The sequence below is a fragment of the Lepus europaeus genome, chromosome 14 (assembly GCF_033115175.1).
Source record: "Lepus europaeus isolate LE1 chromosome 14, mLepTim1.pri, whole genome shotgun sequence".
NCBI lineage: Eukaryota > Metazoa > Chordata > Mammalia > Lagomorpha > Leporidae > Lepus > Lepus europaeus.
This window is the reverse complement of record NC_084840.1, coordinates 3642358-3666556: the sequence shown is the minus strand read 5'-3', so window position 1 is coordinate 3666556 and position 24199 is coordinate 3642358. Positions and strand designations below refer to the sequence as shown.

Sequence of the window (24199 nt, the reverse complement as noted above, 5' to 3'; positions counted from 1 at the left end):
GCCCTGAAATCCAAATCCTTGCAATCAGGTAACTTTTGGCAAGGGACCATGAGGATTCTGAGAAGAGGAAAAGCTCTTTAACAAATAGTATTAGGGAAACTAGATTTCTACATGCAGAAGAATGAAGGCAGACACTTGTCATTTATCAGACCACGAAACTTAGACCAAAGTGGGTAAGAGACCTGAATGTAAGTCCTGAAATCATAAAACTCCTTGTGGAAAACATAGAGGAAAAGCTCATTGACATCAGCTATAACTGGTTTTTTTGGATATTACACTAAAAATTAAGCTGCAAAAGTAAATAAAAGAGAGTACAGTCTAGTGAAAGACCTGCTGCACATCAGTCAAGCAGTCAGCAGAGTGAAAAGGCAACCTGTGGTCTTAGAAAAAAATAGTTGCAAACCATGTATCTGTAAAGGAGCCAGTATCCAAAATTCATAAAGAATTCTTACATCTTAATGGCCGAAAAATGACCTGACTTGAAGATGGCAAAGAACTTGAACCAGACACTCAGATAACCACTGTGAGATACTTTGTACACCCATTTAGGAAGGCTGTTATCAAAAAGGAGTTCATAAGTGCAGGCAAAAATAGGGGAGAAGGGGAATCAAATAACAGTGGGAATGTAGATTGGTATAGCCATTGTGGAGAAAGTGTGGAGGTTCCTAAACCAGCTAGGACCATATGACCCAGCAGTCCTATAAGAGAAAAAGTCCACACCTTGTTGGTCTACCACATTCATTGAAGCATAACTCACAGTAAGTCAAGATATAAAATGTGTCAACAAATGGCTATAGAAAATGTATATAAATATTCAATGGAATATCAGTCAGACTCAAGGAAATCCTACCATATACTGCAGCATGGATGGTGCTACTGGAAAATGTGAGGTAAGCCAGGCTCAGAAAGAAAGCTACTGCATGATCTCACATAAGAGCTATCTTTTAAAATATTCAGAGAGAAAACAAAATGCTGGGGGAGATACAGGTCAAAGCTTACAAAGTAGCAGATTTGTAGAATAAGTGTAGGGATCTAATCTATAGCATGAGAATTATATTTAGTAAAATTAAGGGTTTTTTTGTTTTTTTTTTTTTGGTATTGTGAATGGGATTGATCTTAGAAGCTCATTCTCAGCCATGGCATTGTCTATGTATACAAAGGCTATTGATTTTTGTGTGTTGATTTTTTTTTTTTTTTTTTTTTTGACAGGTAGAGTTATAGACAGAGAGAAAGGTCTTCCTTTCATTGGTTCACTCCCCAAATTGCCGCCATGGCTGGTACTGCGCCAATCCAAAGCCAGGAGCCAGGTGCTTCGTCCTGGTCTCCCATGCGGGTGCAGGGGCCCAAACACTTGGGCCATCCTCCACTGCCCTCTCGGGCCACAGCAGAGAACTGGACTGGAAGAGGAGCAGCCGGGACTAGAACCCGGAGCCCATATGGGATGCTGGTGCCGCAGGCAGAGGATTAACCAAGTGAGCCATGGCACTGGCCCCGGGGATTTTTATTAAATAGAGAATATTTGCTAGTTTAAAAACAACTGTGAAATAAGTTAATTTCACTGTAGTAAGCATTCTCTGCATATGTAGTATGTAAACCTCATACACAATAAAATTTATCTTAAAAATATTTCTGAGCCTAAAAACAGTGTAAGACTTATAATGGGAAAGAATGGTAGACTCAGTCCAAGAAAGATTTAAAATTTTATACATAAAAATGGCGAAAAGGAAGTTTATTATTAATATAATTTATTAATATTATTTAATATTATTAAATATTCAGTAAAAATATATAGTGTTCATATGCTTGATATATAACTACTTAAAAAAAGAAAACCATCAGCCGGCGCCGCGGCTCACTAGGCTAATCCTCCGCCTTGCGGCGCCGGCACACCGGGTTCTAGTCCCGGTCGGGGCACCGATCCTGTCCCGGTTGCCCCTCTTCCAGGCCAGCTCTCTGCTGTGGCCAGGGAGTGCAGTGGAGGATGGCCCAAGTGCTTGGGCCCTGCACCCCATGGGAGACCAGGAGAAGCCCCTGGCTCCTGCCATCGGATCAGCGCGGTGCACCGGCCGCAGCGCGCCAACCGCGGCAGCCATTGGAGGGTGAACCAACAGCAAAAAGGAAGACCTTTCTCTCTATCTCTCTCTCTCACTGTCCACTCTGCCTGTCAAAAAAATAAAAAAGAAAACCATCAAAGAAGTGAACAAAGGACATTTGAAGTCAGAGAAGTCTATAAATGGCCAATGGCAGCATGAAACATTTTTGTACTTTGCTTGTAATCAGACAAATGTAGACTACAAAAACTGGTAAAGTAATCATTGTTTGCCTCCCCATGTTAGAATTGATTTTGTTCTCTCGCTGCACCCCAGTGCATTCTGGGATGAATGGCTTTAGGTTGGTACTTAAAACTCGAAGAGAAGCTCTGAAAGTCCATTGTCCTGTCGCAGAGCAATTTTGCTGAATACATTAAGAGTTTCAAGTAATTCCATTTCTAGGGATCTTTTTTAAGATGTAATTTGAACTAAAGTATAAATGCAGTGATTTTTATGAGAGCAAAATCTTAGAAGTACATTAAGTGTCCTATAACAACTTGTTTCAATAATAACATTTTCACATAATGTGGCAGAAAATTTTTGTGAACATATAGAAAGTATTTTAAAGATTCAAAAAATGAATGGAAGTGTCCAGAGTGTGAGTAATCTTTAAACTTTTTTGATACATGAAAGGAAATCAACCATTTTTAAACTGTAACATTAACTATTAATTGACAGCTCCATTTTCATGTATTGATTGCACAACTTGATTTTCTTGTCTAAAGTTATTACTTTGTATGACAGAACCAACTTACAAGAACAAAGGAAGAATTAGAAGCTGAGAAAAGAGACTTAATTAGAACCAATGAAAGACTGTCTCAAGAACTTGAATATTTATCCGGTATGAACAAGTGCTTTAGCCTTTAAGTCCATTGTTTCCTTCCTATTCTGATTGTGCCAGGAATATACCCCAGTCTGTTCCTCCTTTGGTGTTTTTTTGTTTCAACTTACCATAGAGTTCAGTAAAAGGGCACAAATGAAAAACATCTCAAAGAAGCAGTAACTTGGACCAAGGTTTATATACAAGGATTTTTACTACAGTTACAATAAATTGGAAGCAGTTTAAATATTCAGTCGTAAAGGCTGAACTCCCATTCTTCATTTTACACAGACATCCTTGCTGTCCATAACATTTAATATAAAAACCTAAAAATGGAGCCCATATTTGAAACAGACTGAAGGGAGTTTAGGAGTTAGGAATGTAAACTGTGTAAGACCAGAATAAACTCTCGTGTGTAATGTAGCTGATATTCTCAAGTGAATGTAATTCCCAGGGTGTTAATACTATTCTTTGTTTGCTTCTTTTTCATTTTTTAAGGTTTTTGGAAATTTTTATTTCTATAAAATAAAGGAGAATTATCAGATGTTTGTATTGACATACAATAATGTTCAGTTAACTATACTTTTTCAGGGTCATTTTGCAGTACTAGCTGATAAAAATTAAAGGATTTATTTTCATAAAAATCTAGATGTTAAGGAATATTTGAAAAGACATATATTCTAAGTGAAGATTTTTATCTTAACAAGTGGTTATTTGTTAAATTTTAACAGCTCTTTGGCTATGTATCAGGCAAATTAAGGTTAAATGTGGAATGTTTAGCTGAAGATACTGTATTTAAAACAAAGTAACCCATATAATTCACATATTTGGTTAGATATACAAATTTCAGTTATTTATACTCCAGTTTCTCTTTAGATTACATATTTCTTTCACCTTTTATTTATCATCTATTGGTTAAAATTAAATTTGTAACTGAATGTAACAGGAACAGTTTAAAATAAGGGACTTGAGAATGACTTCTTTGTATGTAAAGATTTATATTTCTGGAGATGGGTTTTTCATGTTTGGTTCCTCTGAGTGTTGTCATTTCAAATTCTCTTTTGATCTTTCTAGAGGACATTAAACGTGTAAATGAAAAACTGAAAGAAAGCAATACTACAAAGGGTGAGCTTCAGTTAAAATTGGATGAGCTTCAAGCTTCAGATGTTTCTGTTAAGGCAAGTAACAGATGATTCCTAATGAATAAAGTATAATTTTTGCTTAAAACTTACCTAAATTAAAATTTAAATATAGGCAGATTGCCTGTAAAGTAATTAAAAGTTGTGGTTTTGTTTTTAATCTTAACAGAGTTGAGCATTAGGACAGTTTTAATTGAATTTTTTTTTTTAATTCAAGTCTGTTGTAGTTCTTTATGATACATATTTCTGTTTTAAATTAAAAGTACGCTTAAAAAACATACTCAATTTTATTTGCAAGAAGCAAGCTTCCATCTCTCTGCTGCTTCATTTTCCAAATGCCACAGTAGCCAATGCTAGGCGCTGCCAAAGCCGTAAATGTAGTCTAGATCTTCCACATGTGTGGCAGGTACCAATTTCTTGAGCCATCACTACAGCCATCCATGTCTGCATTAGTAGGAAGCTGGCAACAGAAACCAGAGTCAGACTCACACTCTGATGGGAAATACACACATCTTAACTGCTAGGCTAAATGCCCACCCCTCCAGATAATTTTGGAGTAACTGCATACTATCTTCATAACACTTTCTTGGATTTCTTTAGTATCGAGAAAAACGCTTGGAGCAAGAAAAGGAATTGCTACATAATCAGAATACGTGGCTAAATACAGAGTTGAAAACTAAAACTGATGAACTTCTGGCTCTTGGAAGAGAAAAAGGAAATGAGATTCTAGAGCTTAAGTGTAACCTTGAAAATAAAAAAGAGGAGGTAAATTTAATAAAATAGTGTCTGTCTTAATGTTGAATATAACTTGGGTTTGTTTTTTAGTTTTGTGTTCAGTGGTGTTTATTAGATGCGTATTCAATGGTGGTAAAATCAGTGGTTGATATGGAAGATATAACTGATTAAATTTGTTGTAAGGGAATAACGTAGCGTTTATATAAAGAATTCTAAGGTCATCTTTTGATGACTCCTGACACAGTCTACTATATTGTATCTATCCTAAGTTAGCATCTCTAAGAAATGCTTAGTGTTTAAAAGCTAAATCTAAATACTATGTTCCGTGAGCTATTTTCATTTTCTTAAATATGTATATTTTTTGTAAATTACTTTTTGGGATAGGAAGATTATTTTGTGTTTTCTTAACAGTGTAAACTTTGTATCAGATTAATGTCAGTCGATATGATAACCACTCCACCTCCACCACCTTTTTGTTGCTAGGTTTCCAGGCTGGAAGAACAGATGAATGGCTTAAAAACATCAAATGAGCATCTCCAAAAGCATGTGGAAGATCTGTTGACCAAATCAAAAGAGGTACAGATGAGTGTTTTGTGATTTATTTATGTTACAGAAGTGTTAATGCACTTAGGACATTATTAGTTCACAAAATCATGCTGTGTTATAATCTGGCCCTAGAACTATATAGCTACCAGAAGTCTTCTATATGTTGTAGTTTGACTAAAATTGCATATATATATATATATATATATATATATATATATATAAACTTTAAGATAAAAATCTCAGTTTCATTTTCATCATGAAAACTGATTTTGATTTTAGTCTTTCTGTTCACAAAAATGAATTTTTTAAATCTTGACATTAGGTAACAATGCAAAATTCAGTTCAAACTAGACTACTAAATTGAGTTTCTTTCTGTTTTGTGTTTTGGTGGTGGTTTTCTCCAGGCCAAGGAACAACAGGCCAGCATGGAAGAGAAATTCCACAATGAATTAAATGCTCACATAAAACTCTCTAACCTATACAAGGTAAACATCTTGCCACATATGTTGGAATCCTAATGTCGCATTATTGGCTGTCAGCTAACTTTTTCACATTGATGTTTAGAGTGCTGCTGATGACTCAGAAGCAAAGAGCAATGAACTAACCCGTGCGGTAGATGAACTACACAAACTTTTGAAAGAAGCAGGAGAAGGTAAGTGTTTTTACAGGAAGACTGTTTTGGTTGTAAATAGAAGGTAATATCTTCTTGGGGCCGGTGCTGTGGTGCAGCAAGTTAAGCCTCTGCCTGCAAAGACAGCATCTCATATGAGTGCCTGTTAGAGTCTTAGCTGCTTCACTTCCAATCCAGTTCCCTGCTAATGGCCTAGGAAAGCAGCAAAAGATGACACAAAAGCTTGGGCCTCTGCCACCCATGTCGCAGACCTGGATCTGGCTCCTGACTCTTAGCTATGGCTTGGTCCAGTCCCAGTCATTGCAGTCATTTAGGAAGTGAAAGAGTGGATGGAAGATCTCACACTCCTTCTCTAACTCTACCATTCAAATACACAAATCTTAAGAGGAAAAAATATAATTTTTGTTTCCCTTTGGACAGATTGTTGGATTTAGAAGTTTAATTTTATGAGGGACAAAATTTGGAATAAAGATCCCTTGGATTAAGGAACTGAGAATTGTACTTTAATCAGACATCATATTTTAAGATATAAGTAACAGTTTTCCTACTTATTTCACCCAACAGCCATAATTTCCTGATTTCTAATGATAAAAATTCCATTTTTAATACATTTACTCTGTAGAGTACATAGAAATTTATAATTGTGTACCATCAGCTCCATAAATAAGCCACCCTTTCTAAGTTGTCACTAGAATATTGTGAAGACTTTTCTGAAATCTTGCTGTTTTAGTGTAGTAGATTTACAGTTGTCCCTTGATGCCCACAGGGAATTCATTGGTTCCAGGGACCATGAAGGATATTGAAACTTGAGGAAACTCAAATCCCTTATGTAAATTGGCATAGTGTTTACATATAAGTTGCACACATTGTCCCGTATACTGTTAATCATCTTTATAGATTAATTTAACACAATGTAAATGCTGTGTAAGTAGTTGTTGAACTGTTTGCTTTAGGAGATGATAACAAAATCTGTGCATGTTTTGTACAAACCCAAATTTTTGTCTGAATATTTTCTGTTTATTTGATTGAATACACAAATGCAGAACTCATGGATGTGGACAGCCAATAGTATTTTTTTGTTTGTTTTAAAGATTTATTTATTTATTTGAGAGGCACATTAAAAGAGAAATCTTCCATCCGCTGGTTCACTCACCAGACGGCCGCAATGACCAGACCTGTGCCGATCCTAAGCCAGGAGCTAGGAGCTTCTGGGTCTCCCACATGGCTGCAGTGGCCCAAGGACTTGGGCCATCCTCTGCTGCTATCCCAGGCCACAGCAGAGAGCTGGATCAGAAGTTTAGCAGCAGGGACTTGAACCAGTGGCATATGGGATGCCAGCACTGCAGGCGGCAGCTTTACCTGCTACGCCTCAGTGCCAGCCAGTCTTATACAGACTAAAAATCAAAGTTGAAATCAAAGGTGTGCTTAGAGACACTTTACCATTTGAGTGTCCTTATTTATATGGTAGATAAGAGATACCAAAAAGAAAAACTCAACAAAAAATACTCACCAGGCCAGCACATTTCAGAAATTACTAGTGAAGGAAGAGCTCTCAGTAGAAAACAACTCTCAGGTGCAGCATCTCTAGAAATCAGTTTTGTCTGTGAACAAGAAAAAAAGGCCATTCTGCTAGAATTTATAAACTGCAAAATAGTAACTGGATATTCTGTCTTTAATAATATTTTAGCCAACAAAGCAATACAAGATCATCTTCTAGAGGTGGAGGAGTCTAAAGATCAAATGGAAAAAGAAATGCTTGAGAAAATAGGGAAATTGGAGAAGGAATTGGAAAATGCAAATGACCTCCTGTCTGCCACAAAACGTAAAGGTATGACTGACAGATGATTTTTAATATCTTGAAATACTAGAAATCCCTGTATTTTAGACATTTTGTTTCACTAACAATATTTATCATGCTGTGATACAGGAAACTCCATTAAGTTATAGCATGAGAATTTATTCTTACAGAATCTTCAGCTATAAATACCTTTAGCATTGGAGTTTTGAAAACTGTAATAGTTTTATTTGTATGTATTGGCACAGGAGCTATACTGTCTGAAGAAGAGCTTGCAGCCATGTCTCCTACTGCAGCAGCCGTAGCTAAGATAGTGAAACCTGGCATGAAATTAACTGAGGTAAAAATCATATTGGAGCTTATTAGAAAAGTACTCAAATCTCAGGCCAGCGCCGCGGCTCAATAGGCTAATCCTCCGCCTTGTGGCGCCGACACACCGGGTTCTAGTCCCGGTCGGGGCGCCAGCTCTGTCCCAGTTGCCCCTCTTCCAAGGCCAGCTCTCTGCTGTAGCCCGGGAGTGCAGTGAAGGATGGCCCAAGTCCTCGGGCCCTGCACCCCATGGGAGACCAGGAGAAGCACCTGGCTCCTGGCTTCAGATCAGCACGCTGCGCCAGCCGCGGCAGCCATTGGAGGGTGAACCAACAGCAAAGGAAGACCTTGCTCTCTGTCTCTCTCACTGTCCACTCTGCCTGTCAAAAAAAAAAAGAAAAATCTCTCTGAAACCTAATTCTTCCCCAAAGTGACATTTAAAATAATTTGGTGATGGATTGATTATTCTGGGAAGGGCTTTTGGTCATTTCTGATTCTGTATAACATGTAGCAAGCATTTCCCCTCCTGTGTAAATACTAAAGAATGTTAAGAAGTTCGGTAAACTACCGACTTCTGTTAGGTTTCAGATTGAAATGACCCCTCTTCTGCTTTCAGCTGTATAATGCTTATGTGGAAGCTCAAGATCAGTTGCTTTTGGAGAAACTAGAAAACAAAAGAATTAATAAGTATCTAGATGAAATAGTGAAAGAAGTTGAAGCTAAAGCACCAATTTTGAAACGCCAGCGTGAGGAGTATGAACGCGCACAGAAGGCTGTGGCAAGTTTATCTGTTAAGCTTGAACAAGCTATGAAGGTTGGTTCCATTCCTTGATTTCAGCTTTGAGGAAGATAAAAACGAGAGATCATTCATTGCGTAGTTCTTAAGGTGTTTGAGTCAGATAAGGCTAAATCGCTTTCAGTGATTATTAATTACTAATTGTTAATTAGTGATTACACAGTTTGATACTTCTCATTACATAAAACATTTAATCACAAAATGTTCTGCCTTTGTTCAGATAAAATTTTGATAGCCTTTTGCATTTTCTTAAGCGCTTGATATGTTTTCTTCAGGAACCTGTGGTAGAGGATAATAGCCAAGTCTTCTCTTCAAATCTCTAATAGAACTCTCCTCACTTTATTTAGCATTATTCTTGGACAGACACTTCTGATAATCTGTCTAAAAATGATGTTGTCTGACACAGGTAAAGAGCTGGTTTTTTAGACCATTTTATAATTTGGCATATCCAATAGACATTATTTTGTTACTGCTCCTTTATGTATTAAGGTATCAGGCAAATTTAGGAATATTGTTTTTCTTTGAGAATTGTTTTTTAATAGTGATTAAATAGTGTTTATACCTAAATATTTTGCTTTTAGGATACAACTATTAATATATTTAGAAAACCTTTCAAAGTTTACCAGACAAATTTTATTGAAGAAATTTAACTACATTAATTGATATCCACTATTCTAAACTGATAAATTTCTTTGTCTTTTGGGATAAGAATCTAAATGAATTATGTCCAAAATTCAAAATTAAATCTCTGCTGATAGTGCAATTTAATTGAAATCTGCGGATACTATAGCTAATGACTTCCTCCCCTGAATCAGTTGCAGCCCAGACTGGTTTGCTGAGCTGTCAAATCTTCAGATTCTCTCTCTGTAGAGAGAGAGAGTGAGTTTGTCCTGGAGTTTGGGTTTTCTGAAGCAGGATAGTGAGTTGGGTGCCTCAAGTTAGGTAACAGCAACCATTTAATGTATAGTAACAGTAATAAAAATTCTAACTACTAAAGAATTCAGACATAATTCTGCATCTTAGAGCTGAGTTTTCTGCCCATTACACTTCATGCTGTCTTCCAGTCTAGCTTCTATAATGTTAATTTGTAAAGTTCTAACAGTATTATAACCAGATTGCTTTGTCATCTGAATCTTGTTTTAACCCCAGCAGAGTTGTATCATTGCCATCTTTCATCAATGTTTACCTACTTCATTTCTGTCACATATCTGTTCTTACTGAAATCAGTTTATGCATACCTGTAGAGTGGTCATTGTGCTCAGATGTACTTGAAACACCAGCAGCAATACTTTGAATAATATTTAAAACATTATCATTAGAAATACATTAAGAAATAAAATTGGATGAATTTGATACAAAGATGTAAGATATCAAAGTTTAATTCTTTGTGTATGTAGCAGGCTCTGTAGAACTGCCTGTACGCCTGTAGTGTGGTGTAGCACAACTTTGCAAAACACTGCATATCCTCTGTCACCATTTAGCAGCCTTGTATATTGACTGTTACTTCTTTCGCATTAATTATTGATGCATTTTTAAGTAAGTCTTTTTTGAATCTTAAAAATATTTTACTTTTGATGTTTATTTCCATGTTGTAGTGTAATAATGATTATCTCATTAATGTAGTCCTTTGATTTTATCTTATAACAACTTTTGAGAGAATTTGTATGACATTGTTTGGTAATGCACTGGATTTAGTGTGGCTTCTAAGATTGTAGCTGACAGTCTGATGGAGGATTACAACCTCCCCGTTATCATATAGTGATAAATGTTATGATGATCAGTATTTGCAATAATAAATAATATGTTCATATTTGTACAGAATTTTTACTTTAGATACCACAATGTTTTTAGTTTATAACTTGATTACTGTAGTTTTGAGTGTGATGTATCGGTTATTTATGTAAGTACCTAGAAAGTACAGAATTGACACTTGACATTACGTTTTATAGGAGATTCAGCGATTGCAGGAGGACACTGATAAGGCCAATAAACGTTCATCTGTACTTGAAAGAGACAATCAAAGAATGGAAATACAAGTAAAAGATCTTTCACAGCAGGTTAGACATTTTTATTTCTTTTCCTATTTTTTTTTATTTCAATCCATTTTAAGGTAGCCAAAATAGAACTACAACCACATAAGAAATTCTAATCAATTAGAAATACTACTCTGGTACAGTTGTAGCCTAGTCATTGATTTGGTTTGATTTTGTTTCGTTTTCTAGTAATTTTTTCAAATATTTGATGAATTTTCAAATTTTAGGTTCACATTGGGCTAAGAGAACAAGCAGGTCAATGATAAATGAAAGTTTTCTTCAGTTCCTACTCTCTAGCCCCCAAATCCCAAAGGGTAACCAGTATTAAGAACTTGTATATTCTTTCTCTTCCTCTTTACGTCTATAAACACATGTGACATATGTAAACATACGTTAAGATTTGTTTTTTTGTTTTTTTGTTTTTTTGTTTTTTTTTTCAGAAATAACAATCATGTGATGTAAATTACCCTGCCACTTGTTTTATTTTCAAATGAGCATATCAGTAAATAGATCTCATTCATACGTTTTACTCAGTTTTTTATGTATGTGTATATTCAGTACATATACATAAAATTTTCCCACGAATGGCATTATGTGCATGCTTTTGTTTGCAACTCTATCCTCCATGGTCTCCCTTTGCCATTCATTATACTACACACATAAATTGCACTCTGTGTATCTGTGAAGGTTATTTAATCATTGTTTTACAGATGTGGAACTATGTTTCTGTTGTTGTAATTTGGGTGCGTTTTAATACCTGCCTTCAGTATGTACGTAAAAATAACCTTACTCTGTTAAAGTTAGCTTGCTTAGATTTTAACATCTAAGATGAGAAAGCTTGATGCTGTGTTAAGGTAATTTGTTACTTCAGGTTGAGGTTTTTTTATAGTAATATTTTCATTTGAAGACTTGCATTGTCTTCTAAGTATTTCCAGAATTAAACCCTGATATTATTAAGTAACATATGAAACTTTACTTTTAGATTAGAGTGCTTTTGATGGAACTTGAAGAAGCAAGGGGTAATCATGTGATTCGTGATGAGGAAGTGAGCTCTGCTGACATAAGCAGTTCATCAGAAGTGATATCACAGCACCTAGTGTCCTACAGAAACATTGAAGAGCTCCAGCAGCAAAATCAGCGGCTCTTAGTGGCTCTTAGGGAACTTGGGGAAACCAGAGAAAGAGAAGAACAAGAAACTACATCATCCAAGTAAGCAGATGACTACTTCAATTTCTTTAACAAACTTTTTTTTTTTGGACAGGCAAAGTGGATAGTGAGAGAGAGACAGACAGACAGAGAGAAAGGTCTTCCTTTTTGCCGTTGGTTCACCCCCCAATGGCCGCTGCGGCCGGCGCATCTCACTGATCCGAAGCCAGGAGCCAGGTGCTTCTCCTGGTCTCCCATGGGGTGCAGGGCCCAAGCACTTGGGCCATCCTCCACTGCACTCCTGGGCCACAGCAGAGAGCTGGCCTGGAAGAGGGGCAACCGGGACAGGATCGGTGCCCTGACCGGGACTAGAACCCGGTGCGCCGGCGCCACAAGGCGGAGGATTAGCCTGTTAAGCCACGGCGCCGGCCTTTAACAAACTTATTAAAGCTTCTTTTGTGCCCCCAGAAGTACCTTCAGCGATAACAGTAATTTGGGAGGGAAGGGGGAGATTGAGCAGCAATACAAAAATGATAATTTTGTTCATAGGGACCTCAGTTTATGAGACATAAAAGATAGTGGTAATAGGCAATAAAATGGATGCATAAATAGATAATTTTTTCTATGGGAACACTGATGTAGAGGACACAACCTAAATTTCAAAGAACAGACCAGGTATCTTGGAGAGAATAGGTCGCAATTAAGCAGAATGAATAGTTTTTCAAAAAATTTGTATGATGCTGGAGTTGGAGAAATACTGTGAAAGCAAGAAAGAGCTCAGTGGAATTGGTACAGTTTTTGCAAGCACATTTTTCAGATTACATCGATGAATATGAGTCTCTGAGTTTTGGGAATTACAAAGTGCTTAAAATATTAGCAGTAGGAGAAAAAAGGGGGAGTGGATTGACAAAAATAGTATGTAGATGTCTGCTGAGGTAATTTATGGTAGAAATTATAGCATCCTCTTAGTTCATTGCTGTGCAGCTGAATGATTGCTGCTTTTGCACAGGATCACTGAGCTTCAGCTCAAACTTGAGAGCTCCCTCACTGAACTGGAGCAGCTCCGTGAATCACGACAGCATCAGATGCAGCTTGTTGATTCCATAGTTCGTCAGCGTGACATGTACCGTATTTTATTGTCACAAACAACTGGAGTTGTCATTCCTTTACAAGGTAGGTTTTCTATGTTATTTTAAGGAGGCATTTCAGAAACATTTTAGGGAATGGGTATTGCAACATAAGCACTAAGCACACTGTGATGGAAGCGTTGGATGTCACTACTCCCATTATTCATTTGAACATGTCTTCAGTTCTGAGCACCGTTATTTTGTATATTACTAAGGAAGAACAAAAGCTGCCTTTTAGAAAAATGTACATCTTAGAAATAATGAGTTACAGTGTTTGATTACATTTAAACATTTGATTTGTTATTTCTAATCACAAATCAAAAACAATATATTGCTTAATAGGCTTTGTTTCAAAACTTCTGTAACCTTACGATTTTCTTTCAGTATAGCCTGTTACCTTGGTAATAATGTGTTTATAAAGGAATATCAGATTGCTGCTGACTCATGAGTGCCAGTAAGCATTTGATTAGTCTTTTTACTTTCCCGAAGCTTCCAGTTTGGAAGATATTTCTCTCATGTCAACTCCAAAACGGTCAAGCACATCACAGACTGTTTCTACTCCTGCTCCTGTGCCTGTTATTGAATCAACAGAGGCTATAGAAGCCAAGGCTGCTCTCAAACAGGTAAGATCATATCTGTTAAGGATCACAGATTGGATTGAATTTTTATAGAAAAGTATCCTCTAATCTCTAATATTTAGTTGCAGGAAATTTTTGAGAACTACAAAAAAGAAAAAGCAGATAATGAGAAAGTACAAAATGAACAACTTGAGAAACTTCAAGAACAAGTTACAGATTTGCGATCACAAAACACCAAAATTTCTACCCAGCTAGATTTTGCTTCTAAACGGTAAATTTCCTTTTGTTGAAAAATTGGTAAAGCCCAAGTGTTCTATATATCTGTGTATGTCAGCATTCAAATCAGACAAATCCAAAGATTAACATTCAGTGGTGTGATTTCGAGGGTTGTGTTCCAGGCTGAGTTTCAGTGTCGATTAATGATTCTCCTACGCAGTGCTGAGGTGCTTTTTAGTGAGTTGAAGTCCATGTGAGAGATGTTCCTGGCTTTCCTTCTTGAGACATATAGACTTGTTTCAGGAGAACTTCATTCTTTTATGCCCCAGAGGATGAGAGAAGTAGGAACATCTTTTATCCATTCTTTTCTGTTCTAGGTGAGAGAAATGCAAGTGCCAATAATTACAGGAAAATTTAGTTTCTTAGTCATTTTACTGTGGTGTACTATGGTTGTCTTCTACAAGATTCATTGTTAATTTAACATATTAGGAAAAAAATTATTTTTTTATGGCACATGATAAATTTGTTTTTTGTAAGGAAATAGCAGTTACCCCTATCTAATAGTTGAACGCATGAATTGGAGCATCCAAGAAAACAAGATAAAGGATTAAGGAGGGGAAGAGGTTTAGCGATCTCAAACTACATGAGTGTCTTAAATTACAACCTGCATTATGTGTGTGTTCGGGGAGGCATGGTGTGATGTGATGTCTCAATATTGAATTGGTACTACTTTAAATATGATTAAAAAATGAATAAGATTAAAAATTACTGTAATCTACATGTTTCTTTAGAACTTGAATTTAACTGCTAAATTTGGGGGGGAAATAAAGGATTTAGGTTATGATAGAGGCCAGTTTTTCTTATTATTAAATCATGTCAAATTAAGCTGTTAAAAGATTCTTTAGTAACCAGGACACTATATATAGTTGTTTATTGAATTCTCTTTCTTTTATGTAAGTTATGAAATGCTACAAGATAATGTTGAAGGATATCGTCGAGAAATAACATCCCTCCATGAGAGAAATCAAAAACTCACTGCAACAACTCAAAAGCAGGAGCAGATCATCAATACGATGACTCAAGACTTGAGAGGAGCAAATGAGAAGCTAGCTGTTGCGGAAGTGAGATCAGTATTCCTCCTGCATTATAAATTGCATTTTACATTTTAATTATTACTTTGATATTACTGATTGATATGACTGAGCTATTTGAGAGCTTTGTCTTTGATTACATAGTTTGCATATAGGTAGCTATTCATTAATGGGTCTTCATTTCTCTTACAATTGAAGAGTGATAGCAGTGTTGTGGTGCAACAGGTTAAGCTTCCTCTTGCAACACCGTAATCCCATATCAGAGCACACATTGGAGTCTGATCTGCTCTGCTTCCAATCCAGCTCTGCTGGGCTTTCTGGGAAGACAGCAGAAGATGGCCCAAGTACTTGGGCCCCTGTAACCACATGCAGATGATGATGGAGTTTGAGGCTCCGGGCTTTGGCCTGTCACACCCTTGACTGTGTGGCCATTTGTTTGACAGTGATTTAGCAGATGGCAAATCTCTTTTTATCTCCCCTTCTCTGACATTCTGCCTTTCAAATAAATAAATAAATTTCATGGGAAAATGGAATTGAATAGAAGCTTAAATTTGAACACAACTTAAAAAAAACAATTGAAGAGGGAAAAAATATTAAGATTTCTTTACAAGGCTTCCATTTCAGAATTAAACTGAAAGCATTGGACTATAATATCAACTGGTACTTATCCATTTTTGCCCATATCCAATAAGAATGTTCACATTAGCTTGAATTAGATTTCTGAATTTTAATTTGAATGTAAATGTCTATCTGAAATTAACAGTGCTTTGAATTAAATACTAAATTCAGTGATGATAAACTTTTTATATAGTACTTTACTTTTTTAAAAAGTTCCCCTCTTTTTTTTTTTTATTGCTTTTGAGCTCAGTGTGATAGTCCCATATTTAATGTGTGAGAAATCGACTTAAATTAATAAGTAATCTGCCCATTTTCAGTCACTCAAAAGAGAGATGAATAGGTTGGTTCTTGAACCCAAGTTTTCTTTTTTTTTTTTTTTTTTTTTTTTTGCCAAGCAGAGTGAGACAGTGAGAGAGAGAAACAGAGAAAGGTCTTCCTTCCATTGGTTCACCCCCCCCAGAATGGCCGCCACAGCCGGCACACTGTGCCAATTACGAAGCCAGGAGCCAGGTGCTTCCTCCTGGTCTCCCATGCGGGTGCAGGGCCCAAGCACTTGGGCCATCCTCCACTGCCTTCCCAGGCCACAGCAGAGAGCTGGACTGAAAGAGGAGCAACCGAGACTAGAACCTGGGGTGCCGACACCACAGGCGGAGGATTAGCCTAGTGAGCCACGGTGCCGGCCTTGAACCCAAGTTTTCTAATTCTACCTGCTCTGTTTAACCATTAGATCTTGCTCCCACTCATCATAAGCAGTAAATATCAGCATGAGTGTTCTGGTTAGTAATTGATATGCTACATCAAGTGTAAATTTGAATCCTTTGTTGAATTACACCATTCATTGGGAAGTTGAAGGAGGGAGGCACTTTAAAAAAATCAGTCACCATTTTTAGTCAGGTACTTAGAAACCAGTTTGGACACAAACTTGGATTTTTTAATAGTGTGCAGGTATGGCTGTAGCATAGGTTTGCAATTTTGGTTTTTTACTCTGTCATCGTAGTGGGGTTTTTTTGTTTGTTTTTTTCTGTTTTTAGAATCTGTCTTGTTAATGTGGAACATGAGTAATTGTGGTAGTTGAAATAATTTTCCTTCATATTTCAGCACATTAAACTAACAGCTATATTTACTTACAACAAGGAAATAGTCTCCAAGTAGCATTAAGAAATAATGTAGTAATAATGGTATCATTTTAATTTGTAATTATATTACTAAACTTGACACCATGTCATCCAGCATTCTTTTCTTTCATTTGTATATGCCTCAAGGTAAGAGCAGAAAATTTGAAGAAGGAAAAGGAAATGCTTAAATTATCAGAAGTTCGTCTTTCCCAGCAAAGAGAGTCTCTATTAGCTGAACAAAGAGGGCAAAACCTGCTACTAACTAATCTGCAGACAATTCAGGTAACCAAATAAAAATCGTGTGGGGGAAAAAAATTGATAAAAGTTGAATTTGGATAGTTTGTTCCTTTTGTTTTCTCAATTTTTTTTTACTTTGAAAATGAGTATTTGTCACTTTTATCATCCATTATGATCACTGAGTTTGGGAGCTTTTTAAGACATTTTAATGTTTTTTTTAAAAAACCTGTTAAATGGGGCTAGCACTGTGGTGTAGCAAATAAAGCTGCCACCTGCAGTACCGGCATCCCATATGGGCACTCATTCGAATCTTGGCTGCTCCACTTCCATCCAGCTCTCTGCTATGGCCTGGGAAAGCAGCAGAAGATGGCCCAAGTCCTTGGGCCCCTGCACCCATGTGGGAGACCTGGAAGAAGCTTCTGGCTCCTGGCTTCGGATTGTTGTAGCTCCGCCCATTGCAGCCAATTTGGGGAGCGAACCAGTGGATGGATGACCTCTCTCTCTCTCTCTGCTTCTCCTTCTTTCTCTGTGTAACTCTGACTTTCAAATAAATAAATAAATCTTTTTACAAAAAAAAAAAAAAAACCTGTAAGTGAATGGATTGAGAGACCAGCCCTGTGGTCTAGAGGGTAGAGCCACTACCTGTGATGTTGGCATCCCATGTTAGCACTGGTCCACTTTCCACCCAGCTCCCCCTATTAATGGCCTGAGAAAAGCAGTGGAAGATGGTCCAAATGCTTGGGTTCCTGTCACAAATGTGGGAGACCTAGAAAAAGTTCCTGGCTCCAGGCTTTGGCCTGGTCCTGGCTCTGACCATTGCAGCCTTCTGGAGAGTGAACCAGTGGAATGAAGATGTCTCTATGTTTGACTTTAAAATAAATGTTAAAAAAAAAAAAAGAGAGAGAGAGAGAGAGAATGGATTGAAATCATGGAATTGGCAAGTTTGATACTCAGATCTATAATTACAAGATCCTATGCAGCTTAACTTTTTCAAGATTGATATTTTGGGTTTTGTTTTTCATTAAAACTTGAAAATCTGAATGAGTATTACAACTTGTTTTTTTTCCCTGTTATATATATAAATATTTTCTTGATTAATACTTTATACTCTTCATGTAGAAAAATGGATTATGGGCCAGTGCCGTGGCTTACTTGGTTAATCTTACGCCTGCGGCGCCAGTATCCCATATGGGCGCCGGGTTCTAGTCGCTGTTGCTCCTCTTCCAGTCCAGCTCTCTGCTGTGGCCTGGGAGGACAGTGGAGGATGGCCCAAGTGTTTGGGCCCCTGCACCCACATGGGAGACCAGAAAGAAGCAACTGGCTCCTGACTTCGGATCAGCGCAGCATTGGCGTAGTAGCCATTTGGGGGTTGAACCAACAGAAGGAAGACCTTTCTTTCTGTCTCTCTCTCACTGTCTAACTCTGTCAAATAAATTTTTTAAAAAAGGGGAAAGAAAAATGGATTATTATCCCGTAAATCCCTATAGCTTTTAATTATCTTTGTATTGCTTCTTTTACTTTGTTGGTAAACCTAACTAAACTCTCTCCTTTACCGTAGGGAATACTAGAGCGATCTGAAACAGAAACCAAGCAAAGACTTAGTAACCAGATTGAAAAACTCGAACATGAGATCTCTCATCTAAAGAAGAAGTTAGAAAATGAGGTGGAACAAAGGCATACACTCACTAGGAATCTAGATGTGAGTCCATAACCATCGTGAGTTTCTGTGGCTTCTTCATGTTTCATAATAAACCTGGAGTGTGGACATGTATGCGAGTTGAAGCATGGTTTTGAAAAAAATTACTTAAAAACTCCGTTACCCTTTATCCTTTGTTTGCAAGTAAATTTTGTTTGGGTGCCATACATTGTGAGCTTTGCCCTGTTAGGTGCTGGATAACTTTGTATTCCTTTGAATCTTCTTAAGCTGTGTTCTAGGATTTTAGTAAAGTTCATTAGGCATAGTTTGAGTCTTTGTTTTGGTGATGTATTAGGCAGGCCCAGAGCAGTGCTTAGCCTAGGACTTGTTTTCCACTGCTGAGGCAAAACCTTCATGAGGACTGGGCCAGTATCCAGTGGATTGTGATTTCTTCCAGGTGGGCTGCTATAACAGAAGTTACTCTCTGAGTGCCAGCACCCTTCACTCTAGTCACTCTGGGTGATTCTTTCCCCTGTCTGGAGTCATTTTCTCACATGTATGCACAGATCACTCCTAATGTTCAAGGGACATACCCTGCACACTTGCAGAGTGTTCTGTCTTTGCCAAGTCTTCTGTGAACTCTTCTGCTGGAGTCCCTGTGTTACTAATGCAAGGAGTTGGCAGGCCTGTGCCTCATTTCCCTTTCCTTGTGTCATAACGTGGGAACATGTAAGTCCATGCATTTGGAGCAATCCCAGAGATCACCTCTTCTGTTTCCCTTCTGTGGAAATGGAGTTGCTTAATGTCTGTTCTGCTTTCTTCGTTGCTTTGGGAGAGGAGCAGAAGTCCATTCACTGGACTCCTTCTGGGCGAGTTCTGAGGGTCTGTTAAAAAACCTCTGGTTTCTTATGAACCTGAAAAAGGTTTTATAGGGATAATGTATTTTTTTCTTACAGGTTCAACTTTTAGATACAAAGAGACAGTTGGATACTGAGATAAATCTTCACCTGAACACAAAAGAGCTATTAAAAAATGCTCAAAAGGAAATTGCTACATTGAAACAGCACCTCAGTAACATGGAAGTCCAGCTTGCTTCTCAGTCCTCACAGAGAACTGGTAAAGGTAAAAATAATGAGTAGAGCTTGAAGTGTTAAGTAAATGAAATATTTCTTTAATTCTATAATATATGCTGTAAATAAATAGCCTCATTCATTGTGGATGCCAGTAAAGGAGTTTTTACTGTTCATATATCAAAGATTAATTTTGTTTTAAATGAACAGATTTGCAGTCTTCTAATATTCAAAATAGTTCTCGTGATACCAACCAAGGGATGTTCTGAGTTTTTCATTTCCTAAACCATTTATGAGGCTTTCAAAATTGTCCACTTTACATAAAGCTAAAGGGTTTGGGGTTTTCACCCTTTCCTTTTAGAGATGAAATTTTTTAAATCTATAATGATAGTGTTCACTTAAGGAAAAATTGTTTACTTTTATGTAGAGCAGTATTCGTAATCTGTACTTGCTGATAACCTTAGGTTAAATATTTGTTGCATCAGATTTTCTCTCCTTTTGATTATACTGTTTCAAATTCAGAATGTATCCAGATAATCTTTCCTACAAGGTTTTATTTCTTAATGGAATGGAAAAAAAGTTTGGATTTAAGTGTGTGTATAGCTGTAGATTTCTAATACATGTAATAGATATGTAATTACTCAATAGTCCTTCCTTATTAACATATGATATAAAAACTTTTCAACCTGAAGTTTCTTCCTTTTCTATACATTTTTAATAATAAAAATTAGGTTGAATTTTTTAGATTTTGTATTTTAGAGTAATGTTTAAACAGTAAATCAAGAATCTAGTTAGTTCTTCAAATAACAACCTCAATTTAGGAGAAATGCTTCATAGTCTCTAAATATACTTTTCAAATAGTTGAAATTTTTTGCAGTAGTAATGTAATAGCAAAGTACCTCATAGTTTTTGTTTTGGTATTCAGTATGGATTAAAATGTACTTTTTTAAAGATTTTATTTATTTATTTGAGAGGTAGAGTTAAAGACAGTGAGGGCTAGAGGAGATAGAGAGGTCTTCCATCTTCTGGGTTCACTCCCCAAATGGCCACAACGGCCAGAGCTGCACTGATCCAAACAAAGCTGGGAGCCAGAAGCTTCTTCAGGGTCTCCCACACAGGTGCAGGGGCTCAAGCGCTTGAGCCATCCTCCACTGCTTTCCCAGGACACAACAGAGAGCTGGATTGAAAGAAAAGCAGCTGTGGCCAGTGCCACAGCTCACTAGGCTAATCCTTCACCTGCAGCACTGGCACGCCGGGTTCTAGTCCCGGTCGGGGCACCAGATTCTGTCCCGGTTGCTCCTCTTCCAGGCCAGCTCTCTGCTGTGGCCCAGGAAGGCAGTGGAGGATGGCTCAAGTCTTTGGGCCCCTGCACCCACATGGGGCCTAGCACCTTGCTCCTAGCTTCGTGATTGGCGCAGCACGCCGGCCATAGCAGCCATTGTGGGGGGGGGGGGGTGAACCAATGGAAGGAAGACCTTTTTCTCCGTCTCTCTCTCACTGTCTAACTTTGCGTGTCAAAAAAAAAAAAAAAAGCTGTGACTTGAACCAGCGCCCATATGGGATGCCGGTGCCACAGGCGGAGGATTAACCTACTGTGCCACAGCGCCCACCAGGAAATGTACTTTATAGATAATTCAGTACTTCTGTATTTGAGCTTTAATTCTAATTGCACAAGTTTTTGGAGAACAGTCACCTGTAATACTATTTATTGTATCTTCTAGGTCAGTCTAGTGACAAAGAAGATGTAGATGATCTTCTAAGTCAGCTTAGGCAGGCAGAAGAGCAATTGAATGACTTGAAGGAGAGACTCAAAACAAGTACAAGTAATGTGGAACAGTATCGAGCAATGGTTACAAGTTTAGAAGAATCCCTGAACAAGGAAAAGCAAGTATGAACTATTCCAAGTTAAATTTGAATATGTATATTAACTTTTATATGTGTATAAAGTACTGTGGTATGAACTGTACTGGTATCATTACACTGACAGTAATTTTGAATCTAATATGCCAGGTAAAACAAAAGCACACAAAATCTATACAGAAGGGGAAGTTGTAATTGAAAAGTAAAGATAAATGCTAAAAATTAGAAGCTTTTAGAAAAGCTTATTTGTCTCCTGGATGTACATGACTTCTCAGGAGAGAGGATTTGTGCAGTGACTTGGGTGAAAGTTGGATAGTGGAAAGAGGTAGTTGACCCCCAGCCGATGTAAAATGGCTTCAGGTATTGATAGTGTGGCTGTTGTACTGAATTTGCAGACACTGAGGAATGCAATTACAAAAGTAGTCCTGAACCAAATGTGAAAGATTTCAATATCATGTTAAAGTACACTCCATATCCTTATTTAGAACCATTCTGGTTTTTAACAAATGACCAGAATTTTTTACTCATTTGAAAAAGAATAATGTAGATTAGACAAAGTTTATTTTTGGAGGCTGTAGCAGTAGGGGCCACAGATTTAAAAGATCCTTTTGTGGTTTGCATCAGTGGAAATCAAAATATATGTGGAAAATAACTTCAGTTAGGTAGATGTAAGGGTTGAAGGTGAGGTGACAGATTGGAATTCTGAAGCCAGAGTTCTGGTGCCACGAATTAAGCCACTGTTTGAGACATTGACATCCCATATCATAAAGCCAGTTCAAGACCTGGCTACTCTGCTTCCAGTCCAGCTCCCTATGTTTGATCCTGGAAAGCAGCAAGTAACAGTTCGAGTACTTAGGACCCAACCACCCACATGAGAGACTTGGATGGAGTTCCGGGCCTCTGGCTTCCGCGTGGCTCAGCCCCAGCCATTGTAGCCATTTGAAGAGTGAACCAGCAGTTGGAAGATTGATTCTCTCTCTTTGTCACTCTGCCTTTCAGTAAATAGTCTTTTTTTTAAAAAATTCAAATTTCACTTCAAAGGAGAAAAATGGCCAGTAGGCATGTTGAGAGCAAACGACCCTTGTAGTTTTGTATGTGGTGTCCTTACTTGTTTTGCATCTTTTAATCAGCATTAATGGATGCTTTTTCTGATATAATTCAAATATTAATTTTAATGCCTCTTTTGAGAAACTAATCATCTACTTTGAAGTATATATCATTTTTGTGTCTTACTGTTTTCTAATACGGTGAAGGTGACAGAAGAAGTACGTAAGAACATTGAAGTTCGTTTAAAAGAATCAGCTGAGTTTCAGACACAGTTGGAAAAGAAGTTGATGGAAGTAGAAAAGGAAAAACAAGAACTTCAGGATGACAAGAGAAAAGCTATAGAGAGCATGGAACAACAGGTAAGTTACTAACCATATTAATCTTTTTTTTTTCCTTTGTATAAAGACTTGAAGTCTTTTAATGAGCTCTTTAGTTCACATTCAGTTCATCTTGACAAATTCATGAACACAGAGGAAAGAAAACAGTTTTCATTTTCTTTTACCCTGTGCTGTATATGTGGATGTTTCCTCTGGTGTCCTTGTTTCTTTGATGAAGTCTCTGCCTGAGATGTGACTTTTGCTAACAGCAGAGAGTACATCCAGATTTGCAAAACTTGCATAGTGGATTATACCAAGTTATAACAATTTTTAAGTTTAGCAGCAGTCCTTTGGGTTAGTTAGGTTGTTAAAATTTTGTCTTCAGTATTTTCCAAATAAGTTAACAGTTAACTCTGATGTTGATCTTACTCTCACTGTCTAGTTATCTGAGTTGAAGAAAACACTTTCTAGTGTGCAGAATGAAGTACAGGAAGCTCTTCAGAGAGCCAGCACAGCTTTAAGTAATGAACAGCAAGCCAGACGTGACTGCCAGGAGCAGGTAGGTGCTGCTGTCACTGCTGTTTTCTGAAACGTGAGCCTTGGTCCCAGAGCATGCTTCTTGGAGTATGTACATGCATTTGGGGAACAGGAAGACTATTTCCAAGGTTACAGAATTTGGATTAAGATAAATTGCAAAGTGTAGGTAAAGGCTAAAAGTAAATTGGGCAATGTCCTCTAACAAAGGAATCTGGAGAAATGCAAAAAAGGATAGAAAGGATTAGCAGATCAACTGTGCACTTGTTCTCATTTATAAGCATTTTCTTGCTGTTGCTGTTCTTTTCTGGATGTGATTGTGAACTTGTGTTGTAGACAGCATAGTTACAGAAACCTTCCCTCAACTCAGCAAGGAACTCTAGGCAACATGTATCAGCATTAAAAGTCGAATACACAAGAAAGTCTTAAGTTAGATAAAAATGAATTATCCTTGGCCATAATATATGGGTAGAAATCTATCCAGGGACCGGTGTTGTAGTGTACCGAGTAAAGCCACCACCTGCGATGCCAGCATCCCATATGGGTGCTGGCTTATGTTCCAGCTGCTTCACTTCTGACCCAGTTCCCTGCTAATGGCCTGGGGAAAGCAGCTGAAGGTGCCCCCAGTGCTTGGGCCCCTGCACCCACGTGGGAGACCTGGAAGAAGCTCCTGGCTTTGGCCTAGTTCAGCCCTAACTGTTGCAGCCACTTAG

General features: G+C 37.6%; 1 protein-coding gene across 2 annotated transcripts in view; it reads left to right on the top strand.

Moving 5' to 3' along the window:
- Positions 1 to 24199, top strand: part of TPR (translocated promoter region, nuclear basket protein) — a 66167-nt gene that overhangs the window by 5012 nt on the left and 36956 nt on the right. For both annotated transcript variants that reach the window (XM_062211513.1, XM_062211512.1), the window contains exons 4-24: positions 2835 to 2931; positions 3985 to 4088; positions 4650 to 4814; positions 5268 to 5360; positions 5735 to 5815; positions 5895 to 5982; positions 7649 to 7789; positions 8005 to 8096; positions 8682 to 8879; positions 10811 to 10918; positions 11877 to 12103; positions 13050 to 13213; positions 13657 to 13790; positions 13868 to 14016; positions 14920 to 15082; positions 16933 to 17067; positions 18581 to 18721; positions 19615 to 19780; positions 21450 to 21616; positions 22842 to 22994; positions 23395 to 23511. In XM_062211513.1, coding sequence (XP_062067497.1) covers positions 2835 to 2931; positions 3985 to 4088; positions 4650 to 4814; positions 5268 to 5360; positions 5735 to 5815; positions 5895 to 5982; positions 7649 to 7789; positions 8005 to 8096; positions 8682 to 8879; positions 10811 to 10918; positions 11877 to 12103; positions 13050 to 13213; positions 13657 to 13790; positions 13868 to 14016; positions 14920 to 15082; positions 16933 to 17067; positions 18581 to 18721; positions 19615 to 19780; positions 21450 to 21616; positions 22842 to 22994; positions 23395 to 23511 — 2883 coding nt within the window. The remainder of the gene's footprint in view (positions 1 to 2834; positions 2932 to 3984; positions 4089 to 4649; positions 4815 to 5267; positions 5361 to 5734; positions 5816 to 5894; positions 5983 to 7648; positions 7790 to 8004; positions 8097 to 8681; positions 8880 to 10810; positions 10919 to 11876; positions 12104 to 13049; positions 13214 to 13656; positions 13791 to 13867; positions 14017 to 14919; positions 15083 to 16932; positions 17068 to 18580; positions 18722 to 19614; positions 19781 to 21449; positions 21617 to 22841; positions 22995 to 23394; positions 23512 to 24199) is intronic.